At 39.2% G+C, this 25,510-nt stretch overlaps 1 protein-coding gene across 1 annotated transcript; it reads right to left on the bottom strand.

Moving 5' to 3' along the window:
• Positions 1-6,081: 6,081 nt before the first annotated feature.
• On the bottom strand, positions 6,082-9,954 carry LOC148023248 (uncharacterized). The gene is made up of 5 exons (XM_087696290.1): positions 9,768-9,954; positions 8,055-8,392; positions 7,134-7,880; positions 6,629-7,046; positions 6,082-6,468 (listed from the first exon to the last, which is right to left on the bottom strand). Exons 2-5 carry the CDS (start codon positions 8,379-8,381, stop codon positions 6,275-6,277), a joined length of 1,686 nt encoding a protein of 561 aa, XP_087552416.1. The 5' UTR covers positions 8,382-8,392; positions 9,768-9,954; the 3' UTR covers positions 6,082-6,274.
• Positions 9,955-25,510: the final 15,556 nt, after the last annotated feature.

The raw sequence follows: 25,510 nt of genomic DNA, 5'->3' as shown, positions 1-25,510 counted from the left end.
CATGCCTTAAAGTTGGTCAAAAGAAAAAAAACTTAGATATGTCAATTGTAGCATCAATGCCTCAAAGTCCTACATAAGGAGCATGATTTTCAATCATCACTTTTGGCCTCAACTACTTTGTAACACATAATTGTCCATGCATCATAAGGAAACCATCTTTAACTATATAATACCCTATGCTTTTGTCCATTTTATTGTTAATCATACACATTAGCAAAGTTCTAATCAAGAGCATAATGTTCTTTCATGATGTCCAACTCTAGATGAAATGCCATTTTAATTTTGCTAAAATTTTGTGATTTTCTAGAAAGTGCATCAATCACCACCACATTTTTCGTACCCTCAATAATGAATAATGTATAAATGGAACATAGAGAGGAAATTTGCTCATCTCATATGCTTCTCAAATAACTTTGTTTGAGTAATATCCCAAAGTCTAGTGATTAATTTGTATGGTGAAATCCATCCTAAAATATATTATTACCAAGTGGAAAGATGAAGCTTTCTCATTAATGTGTGAATTCCTTTCAATGTCATGCAACACTCAACTTTCCTATGCCACAACATGGCCCTCTTGCATGTAAGAAAAAATCCAATGCTATTGCCACAATATCATATTGAAGCACAAATTTGTTGAGATTCAATAAAACAAATGCTAGATCCAAAGTCAACTTTTCAAACATTGAAATTTCCACACGAAGGGGTGATGCAAATACCATTAGCAAATATAATATGACCAAAAAGTGAATCTCATGCAAAAAGAACTCACTTTTCTTGTCATTAATCGCCAACATGTACTTCCCAAGTGCATTAAATACAATTATCAAATGCTTGTAATGCTTTTCTTCATTCTTTGAATGCAATTTTGTATCATGGAGAAAGGTATCCACAAATGTCATGCACTCATAAATGCCTTGTGTGATGAGAAAAAACTCTTTTATCATCCAGCTAAATATGACTAGGTTATTTATAAGGTCAAATGGCACCACCAAGAACTCATATAAATCAAATGGAGTCATGAAAGCTATATTGTGTACATTCTCAAGCCTAATGTGTATCTGATGGTATGCACCTTTAAAATCAATGAGATTGAAATGGTTGAACCCTGCAACCTATCCATCACATCATCGATTCTAAGAATTGGAAAAAGATTATTAAGTGTGATCTTATTCAAAGTAGAATAGATGATGCACATATGCCATGAACCATCATTCTTTTGCACATGCAAGACATGAGAGAAATATTGAAATGAACTAGGTCAAATCAACCCCCTTTTCCAATAACTATTATACCTCACTCATGATCTCCTCCTCGTGAGCTATACTCACCCTATAAGGTGGCTTATTCAATGGACTTTTACCGAGGATTAAATCAATGACATGACCTTCCAATCTTTCATGTGGCAACTAACCCAACAAAGACTATGCAAAACAATCCTCTGATTCCTTTAAAAATTGTGTGTGTTATTTATCCAACTAAGACATTATCACCAATACCTTTTGCAAAGACCGAGCTAAAATGTGCTTTTTTTTTACTTGAAGAAAACATAACGAGGATAGATTTCCCTTTTGTTTTACATCCAAAACATGGATTTTGCCTCTATGCTAAAGGATCACCTCCTTCTCATATATATTAATCAACATATGCATCATATGAAACCATGGCATTCCAACCAATACATAACATCCATGAAGAGGTGCAATGAAGAATTGTTCGATGTCCACATAACTCTAGATGTACAAAAAAAGCTTCCTAATGATTCGTATCATGGATTCAGCATGACCACAAGATGCAATTCCAACTTCATCCATAGGTGCCATCTCATCCCCCCAATACCAAGTTTTGTACTCATGTTAGTAGAGGTAAAATTTGCATGAGCTTCAGTTTGATCCCTAACTTTGCCCATGCTCTACAAAAGTTCTTACCGTCATCATTTGTTTGTCCATTAAGTACACATGAGACTAAACCAACAACAACTTTGTGCTTTTTACCTTTATTATTAGCTTATTTTTAGTACTTTTAGTTTGTTGTAGATTTGGATGGTTGTTTTGAATGTATCCTTCTTATTGATATACATAATGTGTTGAAAAATATTCCTTACATTTATCCACATTTTTAAAGGGCTAGCATGCCTATATCTCTTCTTTTTTCTATCAAAAGAAGCCTTATCATGCTTATCATCCTTTATTGCCTTTTCTTTGACTACTCTTGTCATTCTTCAAGCCAAAAGATTTCTCACGTAGCAATGTATCTATTGTACATGCAATCGCAATCAACTAAGACATGTTGGTTACAATTGTTTTGATGCAAAGGTCAAAAATTCCATTTGGTAAACCACAACATCATTTCTCAAATTTCTTATAGAAAGGCATAACTAGTAAGAAGGGACTAGCAATAATGCTTTCCAAACCTTCTTAATGTCCTATTCCAATGAAACATCCGATTTGTTCCAAGTGGTCATAACATCAACCCGAAATGTGCTTGTCATCAAGTTGAAGTAAGCACTTGCTTAAATTGGGCATGTGGATGGTTGCATGAATACAGAAATCCACCACTACAAAGCATTACCCTTGAGAACGTCAACCTTTCATTCATTGATTATTTAGTAAAATTGCCATTAGAATAGGTTGTATCAAGCTACTAAATAAAAGTCAAAGACTTCAAGTTATCCTAAGTGAGTACCACTACAAGTTTTGAAATTAACAACTTTGCCCCCTTCATTGAAATTGCTTGCCTTGCCCTTTGGAGAAAGTAGACATAAACAAGTGATTGCAAAAATGGTGCATTTACTACAATGCCACCCTAATTAGCAATTGAAGATTGTATTCTATGGACCAACCCCAATCCCATCTATGCCAAGCATGCCATGAGCACCAATTGCATCACCAAACATTCTCATTTTCATGCCAATAATGACATAAATTGGTGGCTACAAAAATGGTGCATTTGTTACTATACCACTCTAACTAGTTTTGAACACGGCAATTTATGGATCAACCCCCATCCCATGTACAATACGCACGCGAAGTGCACCAAATGCATTGCCGAACATTCTCATTTGTATATATGGACCATACCAATGTGATTATATAAGGGATTTTGCATTCCACCTACCATTCCAAGATACATTTGCCCATGTATTCCATACATTCCTAGTTATACACCAAATACATTTGTGTCATGCATACCAAAAGAAGCAGTACCATAACCAACCATAGCATGAAACACAATTTCGCCTCAATATCCCTACGAACATTCCACATTTTGGATCATACATGTTGTCTAAAAGGCATAGGACGAGTCTACCAAGAATTCCATGCATTTGGTGTCCTTGGTCCAAAGCAAATGTTTGGACTTGTTCATTAGATGCAAGGCATAATCCCCAATAATTTTGGAACCATTAACCATAATGGTTGGAAAATCCCTAATTTTCAAGTAAGTATAGCAAGCAATATGTAAATAAATCATTAAAATTCAACACTTTAACAAACAATGAAACAAGCTGCATCAACTAACTCCCAAGGCCTAGTACCCCTTTTGGTATTCCTTTAGTCTTTATCCCTAAATCTAAATGTACAATTGAGAAAGTGAAAAACTCTGAGAGATCTAAGAACCAAGCTAAGAACTTGAAATCTACTCGAGCTCCTCCAACTAAAATTCCCCTTATTCCCATGAAAACACTAGCATGAGAGAAGATAAGCAAGAAAGAGAAATTTGTCTAACTAGCTAGAATGAATTAACAAGAGTAGCTACCTGCTATTCTAATGCATGTTGTCTTCAAAATTTCAATTCTAGTTTTCCAATGCAAAATTGTTCTCACTTGCAACAAATGGATCTCCTCTTTGCTATCCACTACCTAGAATGACCCAAAACAATCTTCCCCAATCTTGCATGGCATATGTTTCCACTACATACCAAGTGGTAAACCTGCTCATGTAGAAGTCAACCTACAATAACGAGTTTCCATCTAATATTGATTGAGGAGATTGAAAAATACTTGGCCCTACCTAGCTATTGGCCTTTGCTCAGCCTTGATTTGAAAAGCATAAGCCATATGACCCTAAAAGTATTGAAGCTTCCACAAGCTTAATCCAAGACATTACATGTTTTAATTCTCTAAACCCCATGACACCAAAAGTCATTCCCAAGGACATACTTAAGTGTCTTTGATCAAGATATATAACCAAGCACCAACACCTATAACCAAGCACCAACACCACCTATCCACCAAAACCTCTAACACTACCCCTGCTACCCAAGCTAAGGTTTGATTATCACCATGATTCACATTCAATTCTCACTTGTGCACTAGACATATACACAATTTGATTAGCCAAAGTGCATTGAGTTAAAGTTTCACAACCCCATAACATATACCTCCACATAAGAGAGGAAGATCGCAATCTATGAAGCACCTACCTAATTGGATAAACTTGTATACTGGTTTTTTATCTTTTTCTTCCTAATGTATAAGACAACTAGGTTGAGGCCAACAATTACAATCCTAGTCATCTCAATATGAGCAACAAAATGGTTACTAGCAAGAAAAAACTTATTCCAAAGCTAACATAATATTCCAAGAATGGTGTGCAAATATGTTGTGGAGGTGCACCGGTGTAACAAATGTAGACAACATGTTTGGTTTAATCGTACACTTGCACCATTGCACATGCCCACATCTCACTACTACCTACAACCAAATGCTACATGGAGTCCCTGCAATTATTGCTATCCTATGCTCATGCTGAATGGAAAAGGAAAGGTATCAAAGAGGAAAGTATTGAAGTAATATCTATTTGGATTTTCTTTCAACCTATTATTGTTGAGAGCAAAAAAGAACCCATATTTGGTCATACGAAGATGCACAACCACAAATTGAAGAGCTATTTGACTTGAATGGAATCAAGTCTTCATTGCTTATGAGTTATTATACTTCATCCTGAAGCAAATAAGGTTAAGGCAATTCACCTAAATAGGTAGAGTCCTTGCATGAATTGGAGGCCAAGAGGTAGCGGCCCTGGACAAGGAAGACCTGGGAAGCAGTCATTGGAGAGGTCATTCAGGACATTTTCAGGGGATAGGCCAACTGAGCAAAAGCAACATAAGCCTTGGCAGGATAGGGGGGGACCTTGCATTCCACTGAAGGAATTAGTCTCCTCTAATAACATTAACCTCCCAATACTCATTACTGTTATTATTAATGCTTTTTATCTATACGACCCTGCTTTTAATTCATTAATTTGCAGGCAGAGAAACAGACAAACGAAAAGGATGGCTTGAGGCCAAAGTTAGGGAAGGAGGTGAGGGCAGCATATTCCAAAACATTGAGCCAAGACACTTTAGAAAAATGCTCTACTGCATTTTCACAAGCACAAACCTCCTCAAGCATGCCAATGTGGATACGTTAATGACTTCAGATCCTCCAACCCCCTGCTCAAAGCCATCACTGACACCACCTTCCAAAAGCAACCATAACCTTCCAAATCACAACTACCATGCCCAGGGGCTGTCCTTGAGGACAGGACAGAGAGCTGCAGGCTTATCCTAGCACAGTGGCAAGTATGGCACAGATAGAGATTAGGGGCATGAAACAGAGAGAGGAGCATTTAGTGATGCACGTGTATAGACCAAAAGAAAGGGAGAGAGTTATATTAATGTCCTTTAAGTCACATCAAAGGCATATAAGACAAAATACCATACCTCAAGATTTTAGTTACAATCAACTGTGGGGTTCCAGTGGCACTAAATGCAAACAATTTGCCAAAATTGAGTGTGAGAAAGAGAGAAGAAAAACATCAAATAGGGCATCACACATGTTTAATGACCAGGGTCCGTTATTTTGACATAATGGTCATGAGGACACTGTCCAAACACATGCAATTCATTCATGGTATGGAGCCATACAGCATGGCACAAACCAAGCCTACATATGCATTCTATAGAAGTCTCAGCAGTGACCTCATTCTGCCAATCTGTGCTTGCTCTTCTTCCAAGAGAACGAAATATCATCCACCACAGGCCCATCCTTGCAAGCAATATCAACCATTAAATGGGTTCATAAGAGGACCAGAACACACCAAGTGCATATATGAATGTAGTCATGCATTGCATATGTTAGGTCTTCCACATGAAATTACTAAATTTTTACAAGTTCCATTTTGGGAATCTGGACGCAGTATCTGAATCATCAGTCCTTTGACTGGATAGTGTGTTTAGTATATGGTTATGTACGCTGTACACAATTTACAGGAACATGGAAATTTCAGAAGTGCAATCACAAGGAAGTCTCTGCATCAGAACTTTCATCTACTTGCAAGGTGGTCAATTGTGCCCTGTACTTGAAGCTTGAACCAAGCCACATCATCAGGAGCATTGCGAACACACAACCACCTGAGAAGAAAAAAAATTCATTCGCTTTGGAAAGTCTTCCCCCTATCATGGCCACAATCATGACTGTAATAAGATTTCCTGCAAAGAATTGTCAATAGTCAGATGCCAAGATCATATTTTGCATACTGGGACATCAATACCAACAAGAGCAGTATTAGCAAACACAGTAGAGGCAAGGAAATTAGGCCAAGACCAAAAACATTTCATTCCATACTATTAACCTAAAGAAAAGTTATACCTGCAGCCACGGTGAGAAGCCAAAAAGATTGCACCACTGATTTCATAGAATTTGGAGCCTGAGAATATGCAAATTCCAACCCAGTAATACTAAACATAATCTCACCAGCTGTAACCAGAACATACTGGGGAACTTGCCACAACATGGAAACCTGACTGCCATTACTACTGGCTGAGACATCTGATATACCACTACTCATAATAGTTGATAAAGAACTGTGAAGATCTGTATTGATGCTTGGGCGTGACTCAATTGCAATCTGAAGCAACCCTGACATCAGAAATGCAAGGGCTCCTAGCAGCATTCCAGATAGCATCCTATGTATGGGCTTCAGAGAGAACCCTATCTTTTCAAGAAGAGGATAAACAACTTGATCAAACAAAGGGATCATCAAGAGAATAAGAACTGGGTTCACAGCCTGCAAAAGATAGGGCATTTAATCAATCAACTCGTATGCATCAATAGGTGTAAAAAGTTAAAACCCCAGTAATGCACAGCTAGATACCTGCATCTGATCTGGTTGGATAACAAGGCCCCCCAGCCAAGAAACTCGGCCATCCATCTCTCGAGCTTGAAACACCCATTTGGATGACTGCTGATCAAAAAGCGACCAGAAAATAGGGGCTGGAAGGAGGACAACAAGCACTTGCAAAAGGGTTTTCACATCCTCAACAACATTGTCATCATGTTTCAACTTTGCTGCATCCAGCCAATGTTTCTCTTCAGTGCGGTCACCTTCTTCCATCGCATCATCAATGCTTTTCTTACTGTCTTTCCTAAGCCGAAATGCGTCAATGGTTACTTTGCTAACCACCGGAAACACATTTCCTCCTGGTGGCCTATCAATGTAAGTTTTACGTCCCAACCAGAAAACAAAAACTGCAAACAACATGAGCAATGCTGGAACTCCAAAAGCAATGCCATACGACAAGTCTTGTCTCAGGATGGGTGTAAGTATAGTAGATAGAAATGATCCTGCATTTATAGCAAAATAGAACAATGAGAAGAATTTACGGCGAAGTCGATCCTTCCCACTGCCATCTGGTAAAGACCATTCAATTTGGTCCCCCCCAAATGCCGAAACGCATGGTTTTATTCCTCCAGTACCAAATGCTATCAGTGCAAGGGCAGTCACAGTGCACCATAACGGGAATGATGAAGGTACACTGGGCAAAGGCACTGCAGCAAGTGCCATCACCCAATTTCCGACGCTGTAGATGAGAGAGAGATGCAAGATAGTTCTGTACTTTCCCTACACACAAAAGAGTAGGGTTCAAAACTCCAAAGCCTTGAACTGTTCAGTTTAGGAAAGTTTCACTAGCTAGGAGAACAACACAGAAATGGCAAAACTAGACATATGCATAGACAACAATATATCCTGTTTCTACTATAAACATATTCACAGAATAATGCTAAGGCAACTCACAAGGTAGCAATCACTTAGCAATGCCCCCATAAGTGGTGTGGCATAGCATGCCACTATGAACAAGTGCACCATCTCTGTTGCCTGAGTCTCCCCAAGTCCAACCCTCTCCAACAGAAAGAGGGCAAGTATTGTCCTCATGCCATAATAAGAAAATCGTTCACAAAACTCATTCCATACAAGATACTTCACACTTGATGGAAACAGCCGGAAATCCTGAAAGACTGAACTTTTAGCAGCTTCCTTTCCTTTAAGATTGTCTTCACCATCAGGTAGTAAGGGTGTATCAAGGTCTCCCAAACGTCCATTTTCAGACTCTGCAGAAGCCATTTGGAAGGACACTGCACCACCAGTTCAAAACATCAGTAAATGCCCAAAACAACAGAATATGTAAATACAGAAAACTTTGACACATACTAGTTCAGAATCTGTGCAATGGCAATTCAAAACCCCAATTCATACCAAATTGAAACGGAAATCATTCAGTCCTGGTAAGGACAACTGCATACATGCAATAAGAAGTGAAAGCAAAGGTATAATACAGGGACCAGTTGCACGATAAGTACCAATGCTAGTGACTTGATGAGCAGCAATCCTCTATGGGTCCACAACTAGGCTATTCAATTCCTCATTACAATGCCAGTACAGGCAACAAGTACCAATATCGAGTAAGAAGTGGCCAGCTGCTTACCAAAGTGTATCCAGTGCACTAGAGGTACACTGTAAGTGCACGAGCTTAGAGGGAAAATAGATACGTTATCTATGTACACATTTCATGCACGTGCAGCATGAGTTATTGTACAGCAATTGATGCTATCTGCAAGCAAAGTACACATACACGAGCTCAAGCACACCCCTTTTGTTTGTGGAACCAATGTTCTAATGTACAGTAAGTTATGTTGTCTGCATGTGCATCCTGCAGAATGCACGCATTTTGTTTTGTGAAGCTATTATAAAAGTAGTTGATGTACAAGTAAACTCAAGATGAGCTTGGAAATGAGTGCAGCACATGCTTGCGTGCACATGCGTGCACACACACACACACACACACACACACACACACACATTTATGTAGCTACAGAAACAAGCACATTTGCAAGAAGTTTTTGACATTTTCCCGTGTGGGAAAATTCAAAAGGGGCTCTTTTCCCTCATTTATCCCTTTAGTGTTCAACTTCATAAGCTTCTGCAACAAAGGAACAGCACACCTAGCTAGGTGCAGGGCCCGGGGGCTGCCCCCTGGCGCACATTCACAAGAAGTTCTTGACATTTTCCCATGTGGGGAAAGGGACTCTTTTCGCTCATTTGTCCCTTAAGTGTTCAACATCATGAGCTTCTGCTAGGTAGGTACGGCACACCTAGATAGGTGCGGCTGGGATCAGGGGGCTGCCGGCTCCCACCCCTGGCAGGCAGCCCCCTGCCCCCAACCGCACCTAGGTAGGTGTACCCTCCCTCCCTTGCAGAAACTCGTGATGTTGTCACAATACACAATGAGAATTTGTCTAAAACTTCTTGTGATGAATAAACTTATGGATTCAAGTAGACGTAATAGATTGACTGATGCATCTGTGAGTGCAGGAATGCACAACCATAAAAAAACTGCTCGGTTCCAAATTGGGGAGATCTATGGTGAGCGCAGCCTTTCTCTGCTACAACTGATCTCTGCAGAAACCCTAAGGTCGAAAAGAGACGAGATGCAGACGATCAGTTACTCACCGGAGGCGCGGAATAGAGAGGGGCGAGCGATCAGAAATCGGGATTCTCCTCCCTTTCAATTCTGCAAGAAACAAGGCGAGCTCCTGCAAGCCATCTCGTGCCTAAAAAGCATAGGCTGAGACAAGAAGTACCTTCATCTTCAGTCAGAAAGTACCCCCATCGTCTCTCTTTTTTTTCCCATTTTTCTTTCTTTTGATTCTCATTAGCGATTTACCCGATTTGGTTTGATTCTCAAAAATTCCCACAAATTAGGGAAACCCTTGATGCAAACATTCTGCCTAACCGAGCCTCTAAGCTTCAAATTCTGAGATGTGTTCACACGCACGAAACAAAGACGGTTTGCATTCGTCGTGCAAAGACCCTTTTGATTGGGAGCAATCGCAGAAGACCAACACCAAGACATCAAACAAGTACACAAAGCTTAAAAGTGAACATGCAAAAGACCGGCACCATGCCATCAAATGAGGCCACAAAGCATAAACTTTTACCCATTTTGGGTAAAGTTTAGCAAAGGGGATAAAAGAGAAACCATATCAAATGTTGTGCGAGAATTTGTTAACTTTTCCATAAACTAGCTAAAGAAGCTTCGTGCAAAACCCTCCAAGATGCATGTTCATGCATTTTGGGGACCACATCGAGTTTACTCGCAATCTAACTACCCCCATGGCATTAGAATGTGAGTGATGTATGGAGAATGTCTTTTTCTTTTTGGGAGGAAATGATCTCTTGCACTTCTTGTCTTGTATTCATTACCTGAGGTTCATCCATGAAGGTGGTCCACATTGCTTCAAGGGGGTTGTCTAGAGTTTAATCGGTTATGTCTATCCATATTGTTGTCTTCAAGGTTGTTTCGAAGAAGTGCAAGTGGCACAAGTGACCAACACTCCAAGCATTGTTTCCAAGGTTGGTGCAGATGACAATTGGGTGATCGTTGTCCAAGCAAAAGTGTGTAGCTTTGTCTCTCCCCATGTGGTTCATGTTGTGATGGTGAACATCATTAGCCAACCACCTATCATCTTATCCCCTCTTAGATTATTAGAATGATTAATGATTGAAGATCTAGCTCCACTTTGTAGTTAGGGAAACATGGTCACATCCTAAAGTAATCTAACCAAGTTTGGACTAGAGCCCTTCAAGCTAGCTAGCACATCATCATGATGAACTAATCCCACACTTGACTCGTTAAGAAAATGAAATGAGGGGAGCAAGCATTGATCCCTCTGCCGTAACATAGTCACATATTGTTCCCCTAAAATGGGATTTTAACCCTACTAGGCACTCTATGATTTCTGAGTGGAATACCCAATTGATTGTTTGCATCCACTTGTCCACAGGATGGGTTTGCCACAAGACCTCCATCCTCCCACTCTTCAGCTACTCACTTGGCATATTTCTAGTTGTTTAGTTACTACTATTCTGTATTTAACATACATGTTTCTTCATTGCATCCTTAATAAAGGTTTCTTTAAAATAATTTCCTATAGCAACCATAATGCACAAACAATCATTTCCTAGCAATTAAATAAGCATTTCATTAACACAATTTTCTTTACAAATGTCAATACCGTTTGCCAAAAAGAAATCCATGGATAACCTAGGATTTAGCCTTCTAGCCCCCAACTAGGTAATGCCCAAAGGGACCACACATCTCGTGTCAGTAAGGCATCCAACTAACCGATTACCCTCCTCAACATACAACCATTTTGCTCCTCCAATGGACATCTAACACACTATATTGGGCTATAATCATCATCTATCTTGTGCCTCGATATAAGATAACTTTTATAATATAAATGCTACTTACTAGTAGCTTAGTTAACTCCCAATGACCTCATACTCCACACTTAATGGCCATTCTGCTCAAAGGCTAGAGGGACAACTTAAGCATATCACAACCTGTCCTCACACTAGTGGCTATTACTAGCTACACAAGCACGTGGAAGCAACTTTTGTAGGAAAGCCATCAAATACAGCTCTACAAAGAAATTAATGCACCCTTTGGTTTTTAGCTTAGAAGGCCATCCTTTACCAAAATAGTGCTTGCTTTCCTTAATTAATAAACATCACAATAGCCAATTCGAATTTGGGCTATGAAAATTTGGTTTTTTTATCTGGGGATTAAGTCATTTAAGGGAGCAGTGTTGGTAGTCTCCATGCCTAGATTTAGCTCCACCTTGTTGTTTGTGGCTCTAGTGGTGGTAGTAAACGTAGTAGCATAATTGAACAATGGCATGGGGCCATGAGATCTCCTTAGTCAATGGTGTGATTTGCTTTGATGATGCAATGAGAGGGTGGATTCCTAGCTCATATAGAGTTTCAGCAAGGAAATAAAGTGAGAAGTGTTTCAACTCAAGAAAAGTGATGGTACAAGAGTGTGTTAGCTCCTCAACTCATCCCCTTGCCAATGTATCCTCATTTTCGTGATGAAAAGGGGGGGCTAGCTTCACTTTCTCCCTCTCCTACTCTTACACTAGGGAGTTCTTGTGTGTTAATAGGCACCCACAGGGGCAAAAGGGGAGAGGGTGCACATTGAAAGCAACCACCTCTCCCCTTGCTTTTCTTATACTTTAGCTCTTCTCCTCTAAATGCATTGATTATGATATGATATTTATTATGTAAAAATAAGATTGTTTTTATTTTTATTGTAGCTTTTTAAATTATTTTTTATTTGGTGTATAATAGCAACATGTTGCACATGTATGTGTCTAGCATTAGTCGCATTATGGCAAGCGGATAGGTAGGGAATTAATGTGTTTTATGTTTTCAATTATGAGAATATTATTAATAGCCAAAGTAATGTAGATGCAATGGTTTTTGTATTTTCTAGTAGAGCACCTTTAGTACATTGATTATTATTTTAGGCATCATTAGTGCATGATTTATTGCTCACCAATGCAATTATTATTTATAGATGTGAGATTATTCATTCTTCTTGTAACCTTTACATTATAGCCTTATGGCAATTCAATTATTTTTTGTAAGGTTAGAAGCATGGTTTAGGCCTTACCAATAGTTAGATAGGTCTTTGCAATAATTAGAGAAAGTAATGAGTTCAAGCTGAGAAAAGAAAAAGCCTAAAAGGATGCATATTACTATTTCAAGCACAAGCAATAGAGTTGCATGCAAAATTGTGGAATGGGGCAAAATATAGATTTGTTGGATCTCTGTTATAAGATCTGAGATACATGCTCGACCTTCTTATATACTTAAAAGATATATGGTGAATATTATGCTTGCGCAAAGAGAGAACAGATGAGAGAAAAGAAAGATTTAGAGATAGAGACAGAGAGAGAGACAGAGAGATTGACAACACACTAGGGATTGGAAGATGGGCCAGTCCCCCCCCCCTTGTGGAGTTATATTATTGACAAGGAGCAAGCTCCTTTGTTATATATAAAACAGTTCTTAACTTGTAGATCTTGGGAACAAGATCACGGTTCCTTGCACCGTATACAACCGGCTAACACTTGCACAACTTGGAAGTTGGCACCTTTTGATCCTTCTTGAGTCTCTCCTTCTCTTCTACACAACATGTGTAGGGATGTCCTCTTGGAGCTTGATTTTAGCAAAGCTTCCACCACAGCACTTGCACCTTCTCTCCTACACATATTGTGTAGGGGTCTCCTCTTGGAACTTGATTTCAGTAGAGCTTATGCAGCACTTTGTGAGACTCGAATCGCCTTCTCTCCTCCTCTTGCATGCACACAAAGTGATGCTTCCTTCACCTCCTCCACATCCAAGGAGAACCTCCCCTTTTATAGACTCCAAGAGCTTCTCTTCTTGGAGAGAGACTTGAGTGCCAAGATTGGAAAGGTTGATCTTCATGCAATATGTGGCTGTTCCAAGACCTACTCTGCAACACAAATTTTAAGATCTCTCTCTGTGTGTTGCTCGGATCGGTAAAACGTCCAACACGAAAGTTGTAGATCTCACCATTTTTGATAACCCGCGTGAGCTGTTTTTAGAGATCAGCTTTCTATCACAATATATTTTAAAAATGGATTCACCATGTCTTTTTTAAGAAAAGCAGCTTTTTAAACTCTATTCTTAACTTATGGTCCATGCAACCACCTTGAGCCATAGATAAGGAGAGTCCATTAGATTGCATTGGGCCTCAACCTTAAGATTGACTTCCACACAAAAACTTGTGTCATTTTAGATCTTAGAAAGGGAAAATTACTTCTCTCCTCACTTCGAGAGGATCACATCTCTCGTCTTTCTTAGTGAGAGAATTACCTCTCTCGTCTTTCTTAATGAAAGAAAAGACCTTAAACTTTGACTTGTAAGGGAGAGGATAACCCCAAATGAATGCAATGCTCATTATACACAAGTAAACGTTCCCAAGCATCCCCAGATGCACACATAAATACATATACATAATGCTAATGCACTTCCTCTTCTTAAAACTCAATCCATCTTCATTTATGTGTAACTCCTTGGTTCTTGTGTACACTCTTACACTTGGCAGACACTTCCTTCCCCCTTCATAACTTGTACTGCATGTACCAGATATCCTTGTCACAATGCTCTGATTACCCCATTAAGTGATGCACTAGGAATATTGGTCTCTAAATGGTCTCATGGCCATGCTAGATCATCATCAACACTTAAAGAAAAGTGATTCACTAGTTTATTAATATAAATTTACTAAATAGAGAATGCATAATAAGCAATTAATTTAGTGACAATCCAATTGTCCAAAAGCAAAATTCAGAGCTCTAAGAGTCATTTTAGGGGGTTTTGGCACAGTTCAAATGCAACAATCATATCAAAACATTAGGATTTAGCATATAGGAAGCTCTCAGCTACTATAGTAACCTTCAAAAGATCTCATCATATAGTGAATCTCATCTATGATTCGTATTTGTACCTCATTTGCATATAGGCATGACATATAGATGTATATATATCTATGCACCTCGATATTTTCATAATTGAGGAAAATATTAATTTATTTGATCTCACTTATCCAAATGTAGAATTTAGATCTTGAAGAGCCATTTTGGAGGGTTTGGGCATTCTCCAATCACAACAACAATGGGAAAACATCAAGATTTAATGCTCCATTTTGGGGGTTTGTGCATGCTCCAATCACAATAACAATGGGAAAACATCAAGATTGATGTATAGAAAGCTCTGCAACTACTACATCAATCTAATAGAGACCTCCACATTTATTGAACCTTATTTTTTTTATTGTGGTATCAAAGCTTGGCTATGCTCCAAGCTTCCAATCATCTAACATCCTACACAAAGGTCTTGAATCTCATTCGCCATGTTTTGAATTACTATAAATAAGACAATTTTAGTCCTTAACAAGACCTCTGATATTTATTAGATATATTGTTTACACATTTCAAATATCTGAGTCTTAAGTGACCATGAACCCATATTTCACAATAACTAGGAAAATTATGTTTTTGCCAACTTTGGCCCCTATTTTTATAACATTGCATAAGAAATAGTTATGTATTATAAAAAGATTATATATGGATCGTTTTACTAGCTATATCTCCTTAGTTATACTTGTATACCAATCCTCAATACTTAGAAAGTTATTTGTCTCCAAAGAAGGCCTCCAAACTAGCCCACACTTTGTGGATTTTCCAATAATTTTTGTGTAGAGGCCTAACTTCCCACCAAAGTAGTTTTCAACTCATTTGGAATTTTAGTTTACAATTTTTAAAAAATTAGGTTTTAAATAATCAACTTATATTTGATATGTTTTAGCTAAATCTAATTATTTTGTAATTTACTATTAGAGAAAGATAAGCAACGTGTCCAATTCTACGATTATGTGTAGAATTCTACTTTGTGGTCACTTTTAGGTACTAATTTGACTACTTTTTAGTCCATTTTTGAATATATTTTATATAATGAATTTTTAAGAGCACAAATAGATTTGCAAGTTCTCCGTGTTGTACATATTGTTCTATAATTTAAGCATTATTAAGATATTGGAACCTTGGATATATCCTCAAACTAAAATTTAACTATAACAACAAAATAATAGGTTATGGCCACTTTAGGCTCCAAAATAATACCCTTATACTTAGCTTTAGCTACCTTTGAATAGTATATGATTTATAGTGATTTTACTAGCTACAAATCTATAGCTATTGTTGAGAAATAGACAAATGATGTATGCTCCAAGAAGAGATGTCCTAAATCCCATATGCACAATGAGGAGAGTGGAACAACCCAACTTCTATAAAGCATTGTACTTGATTATCACTTAAACAATGGAATGAATACGATATCATGATGCTTTGTACTTTCAGTTAGTATCTTGTCAATGTAGTTCATTACACAAGATTGTCTTTATGAATCCAAGCTAATCTATCTTGGAACCTAATTCACTTGTGTAATGGTTGATCTCTCTTTGCCTATGTCAACATGAGTCTTGTATTCATCTTCCATCCTCTACAGCTCTTGCCATGCTTTAGATCTGCTCTTTCTAACATGGTATCAAAGCCCAGTCAGGCATGGCTTAGCTCATCTCCATCTCTTCTTAGCTCAGTTTGAGTGTTGGAATCTCATCTCTAACTTCATTTTCATTTCTACCTTCAATAAAGCTTCCATGGTAGCCATAGCCAACAACACCCTGTTAGCTGGAAGCTTTCATATCTCTCTCCACATACCAAATTTCTCTGAACTTCCTTTTGGAGAATGTATCCTGATTCCAAAGCTTCTCCCTTGCATCTCAATCATTGACATTGGGCAACTATAGCCTCAGCATTGCCTTTTTTCAAAGTCATTGCCATGACTGTGTCTATGGACAACAGCACCTACCTGACTTGGAGGAGTTGGATCTCCACATATAGGCCATATCTCTCCAAGCTCTCTTCTGGAGAAACATCCTTGAACTCCATACGCTTCTGTCTAGCACATTACAGTGGGAGATTATTGCTCCTTGGCTTCAGCATCGATGAAATTCATTGCGCTACCCTAAAATGTGCCTGCTGGTCATCCGTACGTTTGTACTCCCTGCACGTGACACAATCCTTATCAAGATCATAGGGCTTTGGAATCTTGTTTCATAAGCTTCTTCCTCATCAAACGATTCATCATATGCATCCGCCTACGAGCTATCCCAAGTGAAAAACCAGTCGCCTGCCTGTGTAACCCTAATTCCACCATAGCCACTTCAACTACAAGGCTCATTTCTCATCTCACTCTTTCATTGTTTGCAATACACTGAGGCCACTACCACTCAAATTTACTCAACTTCCAGAAAGGGAAATCTCCAAGAAGAAGATTTGGAAGTTCTATCAAAGTTCAACATCAAACTTCCAACACATAGTATCTCTTGATACTAGCTAGTGTTATTTAACACTACTATTACTTGTGTCTTTTGACATATTGAGAAATAACTCCTTTGTTGACTGATTTGCTAACCAATGAACATGGCAGAGCTTGAACAAATAGCTAAATTCAATGGTGAAGGCTTTCATGCCTGGAAGGAGAAGACCATGTACCACCTTATGCGACAGGACTTGTGGGACCTGTTTGAAGATGATATAGATAGCAATAAGGAAGATGATGAAGACATGTTCATTGATAAAGACCAACTCAAGACAAAGGAGTGGAAAAAGATGAACAACAAGGCTCTAGGCATCATTGCCTGGGGACTAAGTGATGATGTGCTACATCATATCTCTGGCATTAGAGATGCTAGAACTGCTTGGGAAGAACTTGACAGGATGTTTGGTACCCAAGCAAAGAATTCAAAGGTAAAATTACTCATGCAGTTTTATAAATTGGATATAAAAGACAGTGCTTCCATGACCATACACATTAACAAGTTCAAGAGCCTAAAAACCCAGCTTGCAACTCTTAAGAAGAATATTGATGAAGATGAAGCAATAGTCGTACGGCTTGCAAGTGTAAATAAGGATCCATATGAGAACCTTGTGTCCACCCTAAGTACTCCTACAAAAAATGTAAAGTTTCAAGCTTTAACTTGACTAGGTTGCCTATGAGCTAGTCTCCCGGGCCATGTCATCATGAAGGGGGGGCAAAAAGCCAGCAAGTGTAGGAACTCATCATTTGAGGGGGGCCGTTGAGAAATAGACAAATGATGTATTCTCCAAGAAGAGATGTCATGAATCCCATATGCACAATGAGGAGAGTGGAACAACCCAACTTCTATAAAGCATTGTACTTGATTATCACTTAAACAATGGAATGAATACAATATCATGATGCTTTGTACTTTCACTTAGTATCTTGTCAGTGTCAGTTCATTATACAAGATTGTCTTTATGAGTTCAAGCTAATATATATTGGAACCTAATTCACTTGTGGATGATTCTCCATTGCTTAAGGATAATAGAAGAATCTTTCTACATGAAGTTATGCTTAACCATGACAATACTACTTGGTACTGAGTATCATAGGTACTTGGTTTGAACTTTATCATTCTCTTGAGAAATCCCCATGGATTTACAAATCTCTTACTTTGACCTATGACTATCTACTATTTGCATATCACTCACAATCATATTAAGTTTTAAATCGGCATAGTTTCGTCAAATTATTAATTATTTGAAAAATCCATAGTGCTTTATTATTTATATTATTGCCTTATGCAAAACATATATAGAAAACATACAATAGGACCCAACCTTCCCTATGATAAAAGTCATTGTTTTCTATCTTCTAGTATGGAAATATTGAGTTACACATATACATATACATCCAAACTTTATGCTGACATATAAAGGGGATATGAATACTAATCAATTGAGTGTACAAGGAGGTCTTCTGAAGGTTGCTACAAAGCTTCTTGTATAGTAAATGTTGACACTTTCAATGTCATGCTTGAAGCATATCAAAGCCCCCAAAAGGACTCTTAAAGCTCTAAAGTTCACTTGCAAATGAGTGAGATCCAATAATTGTATGTTTTTCCACGTTTTATAAATTTTCAATGTGATTTTGTTGCTTTTGTGCTCAAAATAGTAATATATATCCTTTTTTGGCTTTTTCTTTTCTTGGCTTAAACAACTTGCTTTCTATCATTGTTATTTAGACTTATTTAACTATTACTAAGGCTTAAACCATGCTTTTAAACTTATAAAACTAATTATAACTCAATGTTGATGCACTCAAACTAAGGCTAGAAACAATTAAATCTAAGGCCCATAATCACATTGTTCAAAGGCTAGGAAAAATTTGGGAAGGTAGATAATATTGCATTAAAGATAGGGACATTATGTTGTTAACTCTCAGCTTGCAATGGAGTTGGCATAGAAATGTCCACAAATGATATGTGACAAATTTTTTAATTGCATGTCATGTAGCAATTCTCTTGTTTAAAGATGTTGTCAATGGAAAATGAGGGTAGGGCCTTCTCCCATGCAAATTGTAGTGATTAACTAAGAAATCGAGTGAGCTTCATGTCAATAGCTAAGTGCATGCAAGAGCAATTGGCCAAGAGGCCAGAAGTGTGGGTTGGATACCCAAAAGGGTAAGAACCCCTAAAGTTTTATACAAAAGGGATAAGAGATAATGGAAAAGGCTATTTCATAGGAGTGCAAACTTGTGATCTACATGTTTGTGCTATCTTTTCTTGCAAGGGAGAGAGAGTAAGGTTGAGGGAGAGAGTGAGAGTAAGAGTGAGTGACATCAAGTGAGAAGCTCTTGCACCATTCTCTTATTCTTCTTATTTTCTTTGAAGCAATCTAAGTAGTAGTGAGAGTGTTGTTAGATAGGGTTTGACACATCATACTTAGCTATGCCATTAGTCTTTTGTATAACCCTTGGTATCTACCTTATCATCTTGACTTTCGTCTATTTTTGTTAGGGCGAGCTGTGAGGAAGCGAGAGATGCAGCAAGGGGAGTTTATTCCATCTATCTTCTTCTCCTTGAGCTATTATTGGTAGATTGTGCAAGTGAGGCAACAATGCAAGCTAGAAGATGAGCAAGTGGGTGTACATGCGGATCATGAAGCCATGCTTGTCAACGTATTGCAATTAGCATGTGGGCGTTAACATCGTGTTCCATGTGCGTCTGAGTAGGCTACGTGAGAGATAGACATGACTTCATGAGTTGAACCTTGAAAGAATAAGGGTGTGTTTATGGTCCCATCCTTGGCATGTAAACACTATATTTCTAGTTTTGTTTGTTGTCGGGACAAGGGCACTTTGGCCATGAATTTGCTTATCCTCTTCGCATTAAGGATTAAGAGGTGGTGCACTTGTGCTACTCCAAAATATGTGCAAATAATTAGATCTTGACATGTTCACTGATAATAACCTTATTATTCCAAAACAAGGATTCCCACACCTCATGGGAGACATACTTACTAAACAACTCATGGCTAAAGTTCTAAATGACCTTTGGATAGAAGGAGTTTGTGAAACTATCATCAAGGTGAAAAAAGCACTAGTCTAGAATCTCAATGTAAGCCCCTCTGAACCCAAAGGGATGGTCATAGGCTTAGTAAGTACACTCACTAGGGTGATCAGTGTGGGACTAGGACTCTTTGTTGATGCACCACCAACCCTAGGAATAGTCACATTCCCAGGAAGAGCCACCACCACACTAGAGTAGTCACATGTAGGAGGCCCTAGGGAATAGGAGAAGGAGCAAAAAGAACAAGTTGAAAAATGGCAAAGAGAGCAAGAAGAGAAAGAAAGAAGAAGTCAAACTTCTACTAGAGAACAAAGCAATCAATATGGGAAAAAGAGGAAGAGAGAGGAGAGGAAGGAAAGTTCACCAATCTCAAGCTTCGATGACGAAGACACCCTCGAGGAACAACCAGTAGCTTATGCTACCACAAAAACAAGTAAGAAGGAAGCAAAAAAAAAAAAAAAGAGAGACAAAGAGGAAGGAACACTCTCAAAATATTCAAATGAACATTTTATAGTCATTTTCTGAATAGAGATAGAAAATCAACTACACACTTGTTCAACAAATTCAAGTAATTATGTAGAGACTTAGAAGGGATAAAATGGGAGCACTTCAAGGTAAATAGGAGCTCTAGGTCAGATTAGGAGACACTCAAGAGGCATATCAATGGTTCATGGTATAAGCCAACCATCAATTCCCAGGATCTCCAAATTCAACAAACAAAAAAAGAGCAATAGAAGGAAAGGAGAATGAGCTGAAAGAGCTAAAAATGGAACAAGAAAATGTGCAACCTCAAATGGAAAATCTAAGAATGCAATTAGAGTAGAAGAAGGTTAAGATGAAATTGCATAAAACGGACATGAGAGAGAATTGATAAGTCCAAGAGAAACTAAAGATGGCTTGTGATGGTCTACAATAGATGGTTAACAAAAATCTTGTCAAAGATGTCTCTAGATGGGAGAACAAGGTGAGAAATAACTTTGGAGAAGTATTGAAAAAACTGACTGATCAATTAGCCAATTCTCTAGCTAGGAAAAGTCATGTGCATAAGTTTGTAATGTTGTAGTAACATGAGCTCTACAAAAAGACCATCCATAAAATCACCATTTACAACACTGATGACATAACAAAGCTAAGGTCACAATTCAATATGGCCAATGCATTGCTGACAAATTTGGATTTTGGCCAAGGTGTGATCTTTCAACCCTAGCCCCAACCAAAGGAGCATGAAGGAGTCATTAAAAGTACATTGGGTATGAAGAGCAAGAGTTGAGAGCCATAGAGCTAGGAGGACTAGAACCTTCAAAAATCATGTCTTCCTCAGGATATTTTGTGGAGCTATAAGAGTTTGATGAGTCGAGAGAAAGTGCAAATGAAATACCTCCAGGACTACCACCATTGGTGGAGCTACCAGTAGAAGTGCAAGAGTGTCACCTAAAATTATTGAGTGCACTAAAATCTCATTCTCAAAAAGTGATTGATCATCCTCTTGACTATAGGGGATGTAATGAAAGAGACCTAACTGTCCTAACTAAGGAGAAAGAGAGAGAGAAGGACTGCAAAAGAAGAGGGAGAGGAGAGAGAAAGGCAAGAAGAAGAGAGAGAAAGAGGGAAAGAGGAAGAAGAAGAGGAAGCCATGAAAGCTTGAGAAGGTGAAAAGAGAGTTTCTTGATAATTTCTGTGATGCTTCAAAATACCCTCTTACACCTTATATACCGTCAGTGTGACTGGTATGTTCCCATGCCATATTCCCGTGATCCCCATTCATTACAAACCATCCTGTCTCATGAAGTTTTTGTCCTCAAAAACAAGGGATGTAGTCATGGACTGTAAGAGTGTGCTGTAGGAAATCAACCATAACTTTGTGTGGGCAACTCCGAATGGGACAATTGAGGTGTCATTACAGAGCCCATGAGATGTACTTTCAGCCCATGTGGCTGGGGCGGGGCTGCAATCAGGTCAGAACCAAAACTGGTACAAAATAAAGGGCTGTCCAGGAATTTCTAGTGTGCAGTCCCCGATGGTATGGCTGGAGAAAATTAGCCATAACTTCCACTAGGGAACTCCGATCAGGGGAAGTAAGGTGTCGCAACGGAGCCTTGGAGGTATACTATTTGGCCATGTATGGAGGGTGGGGCTGAGAGTGGACCAGGACCAAATCTGGTACAAAACAAGTGGCTGTCCAGATGCAAACTGCAGCCCAAAACAGGGGTCATGGTGAGGTACCAGCCAACACAGCCTCCTTGAGGTGTGGAAATTCATCCAATATAGATGCTGGGCGCCAAGAGGCTTCCTCTATTGGTAGGCCTTGCCATTTGATCAAGTATTCATGTATGGAACGGGTGCGGAGTTGCTTTTCACGTTGCCCAATGACCACTTCCGGAATGTACTGAATAAGGCCCTCCTCATCTATGGGTGGGAGCTCCTCTACATGATCTTTGGGAGTGCCAATGAAAGGTTTCAATTGGCTCACATGGAAGACATCATGGATCTTAGTGGTGGAAGGGAGTTGGAGGCGGTAAGCCAAATCCCCGACCTTCTTGATGATCTTGTAGGGCCTATAGTAACGGTGTGCCAATTTGTTGCAAGAGTCGTCCTTTAGTGCGGCATAACGGGATTTGGGGACCTTGAGGAGTACCATTTCACCCTCTTGAAAGTCAAGGGATCTTCTTTTTGCATCAGCATGGAGCTTCATGTGCTCTTGAGCCCTTTTGAGGTTTACCTTGCATTGTTGGAGTAGAGCTTGCATGCGGTCCAGCTCTTCTTTCCCCAAGGGGTTGAGCTTTTCATTGAAGATCACAGTAGGAAGGGGCACCCGATAACCATACAATGCTTCGAAGGGAGAGACTCCAATGCTTGAATGGGTGGAGTTGTTGTAAGAAAATTCAGCCAAATGCAGCCATACATCCCAAGAATTCTGCACATCATGACAAAAATGTCGCAAATAATTTTCAAGCCACTTATTGACTCTTTCGGTCTGCCCATCCGTTTGGGGATGATAGGCTGTAGACAGAGCCAATTTGGTCCCCATGGAGCTGAAAATGGTCTGCCAAAACTGACTCATAAATTTGGTGTCCCGGTCATGTACTATGACTTGGGGCAAGCCATGCAATTTAAAAACATGCTCCATAAACTGAGTGGCAAGTTGGGATGCTGTAAACTGTGATTTTGTAGGGATGAAATGGGCTGCTTTAGTGAGTCGGTCAACTACCACGTAAATGCTATCCCAACCCTTCTTGGTTGTAGGTAAACAAGTGATGAAATCCATAGTAATGTGGGTCCATTTTCCTTCGGGAATAGGTAAAGGCTGCAATAAACCACCCGGTTTAAGAGAGTTATCTTTATTTTGTTGGCAAGGCACACATCTAGACACAAAGTCTTTTACATCCCGCCATAGGCCTTTCCAATGGAAGCTTTTTGAACTCGATCATATGTTTTGAAGACCCCTAAGTGGCCAGCAATCGGGGAAGAATGAATCTCTTCAAGGATCCGTTGGGTGAAGGGAGAGGCATGGGGAATCACAATACGGCCATGGATCCAAATGAGGCCATTATGGAGCTGATATTGGGAGTTTTCATCCAAGACACCTTGCTGTAATTTCTGGAAAAGAGGGCTGAATTCAGCATCAAGCAAGTATGCCTCTTGGAGCTCTTCAATCCAATCATGGTGGAGTTCAGTGATGGATGAGACTTTGCATGCCCACATGCGAGAGAGTGCATCGGCCACTACATTGTCCTTTTCACGGGTGTGGGTAATCTCAAAGTCATAGTTTTGTAGTGTCGCCACCCATCTATGTTGTTTGGGAGTGAGGTTGGGCTGAGTCAAGAAATATTTGAGCACACGGTGGTCACTTTTTACCTTAAATCTGCTACCATACAAGTAGTGATGCCACTTTTTGATAGCATGAATGACTGCCAACATCTCCTGATCATAAACATGCAACTCTCTCTCTTTATCATCCAATTTTCAGCTCTCAAATGCTATTACCCACGTTCCTGCAGCAAAACTGCACCAATACCCCATCCACTAGCATCACATTAAATGGTAAAATCCTTTGAAAAATCGGGGCATACGAGGATGGGGGCTGAGGTGAGCAAGTCTTTCAGCTGCTGAAAACTGTGGGCAGCCAGTTCATCCCATAGGAAAGCCTCTTTTTTCAGCTGGTCTATTAATGGGGCTGCAATGGTGGCATAATGGCGAATAAATCTCCTATAAAAGGAGGAAAGACTAAGAAAGCCGCACAAGGAGGTAGTGGTAGTGGGGGTGGGCCACTCCCGGACACATTGCACTTTTTTAGGATCAGCTTGGATGCCTTTTTCACTAACGATGTGTCCTAAGTACTCAACCTTCGTTTGCATAAAGACACACTTGCTTTCTTTGGCAAAGAGACGGTGCTCTCTCAGTACATCAAAAATCTGTCTAACATGTTTCAAGTGCTCATGCATTGACTTGCTGTAAATGAGTATATCATCAAAGAATACCAACACAAACTTGAAAATCCATGGCTGCAATATCTTGTTCATTAAGCTCTGAAATGTGGCGGGGGCGTTTGTGAGTCCAAATGGCATGACAAGGAAATAATACAAGCCACGGTCAGTCTGGAAGGCCGTTTTGACTTCATCACCCACCCGCATTCTGATTTGGTGGTAACCAAATCGCAAATCAATCTTAGTGAAGTAGCGTGCACCCTTGAGTTCATTAAGCAAGTCATCAATTCGAGGGATGGGGTATCTATTTTTGACGGTGATCTTATTGAGATCACGGTAGTCAATGCACAACCGGAAAGATCCGTCCTTTTTCTTAACCATTAAGACCGAGGAGGCATAAGAGGAAGAGCTAGGCTCTATGAATCCCATCTCAGTGAGCTCCTTGACTTGCTTTGCTACTTCCTCTCTCTCACATTTAGAGAGTTTGTATGGGGGTTTATTGATGGGCTCGGCATGGGGCTCCAAGTTGATCGGGTGATCCACCAATCTTTTAGGGGAAATTTTAGCCTATGTCCAGACCTGTTCTCAACTATAGCAAGAAAGAACTGAAAAGTATTTAACATCTTTGATTTTTGCTTACTAGGATAGGCTAAAACCTTATGCAAATGATAATTAATAAATGTGACAAAGTATTTATCATCACCTAGTGATTGATAGGGCACGGGACCACAAACATCTGAATGAACAAGAGACAAAGGCTCACCCACATGCATATATCTAGATTTTTTATGAGAGTTACATGTCCATCTACCATATAAACAATGATCACAAGAATCAAAACATTAGTTAAGAGGTGGCAAATACTCCAAATGAGTGAGTACTTTCATTCCTTTAAGGGACATATGCCCAAGATGGAAATGCCAAAGAGATACACGAGGAAGATTGGTCACTACCAACACATA

This window comes from Lygodium microphyllum, chromosome 16, assembly GCF_053477565.2.
Source record: "Lygodium microphyllum isolate KBCC chromosome 16, Lygodium_microphyllum_v1.1.10, whole genome shotgun sequence".
NCBI lineage: Eukaryota > Viridiplantae > Streptophyta > Polypodiopsida > Schizaeales > Lygodiaceae > Lygodium > Lygodium microphyllum.
The sequence above is the reverse complement of the archived record's forward strand: the minus strand, read 5'-3'. Positions and strand labels throughout refer to the sequence as shown.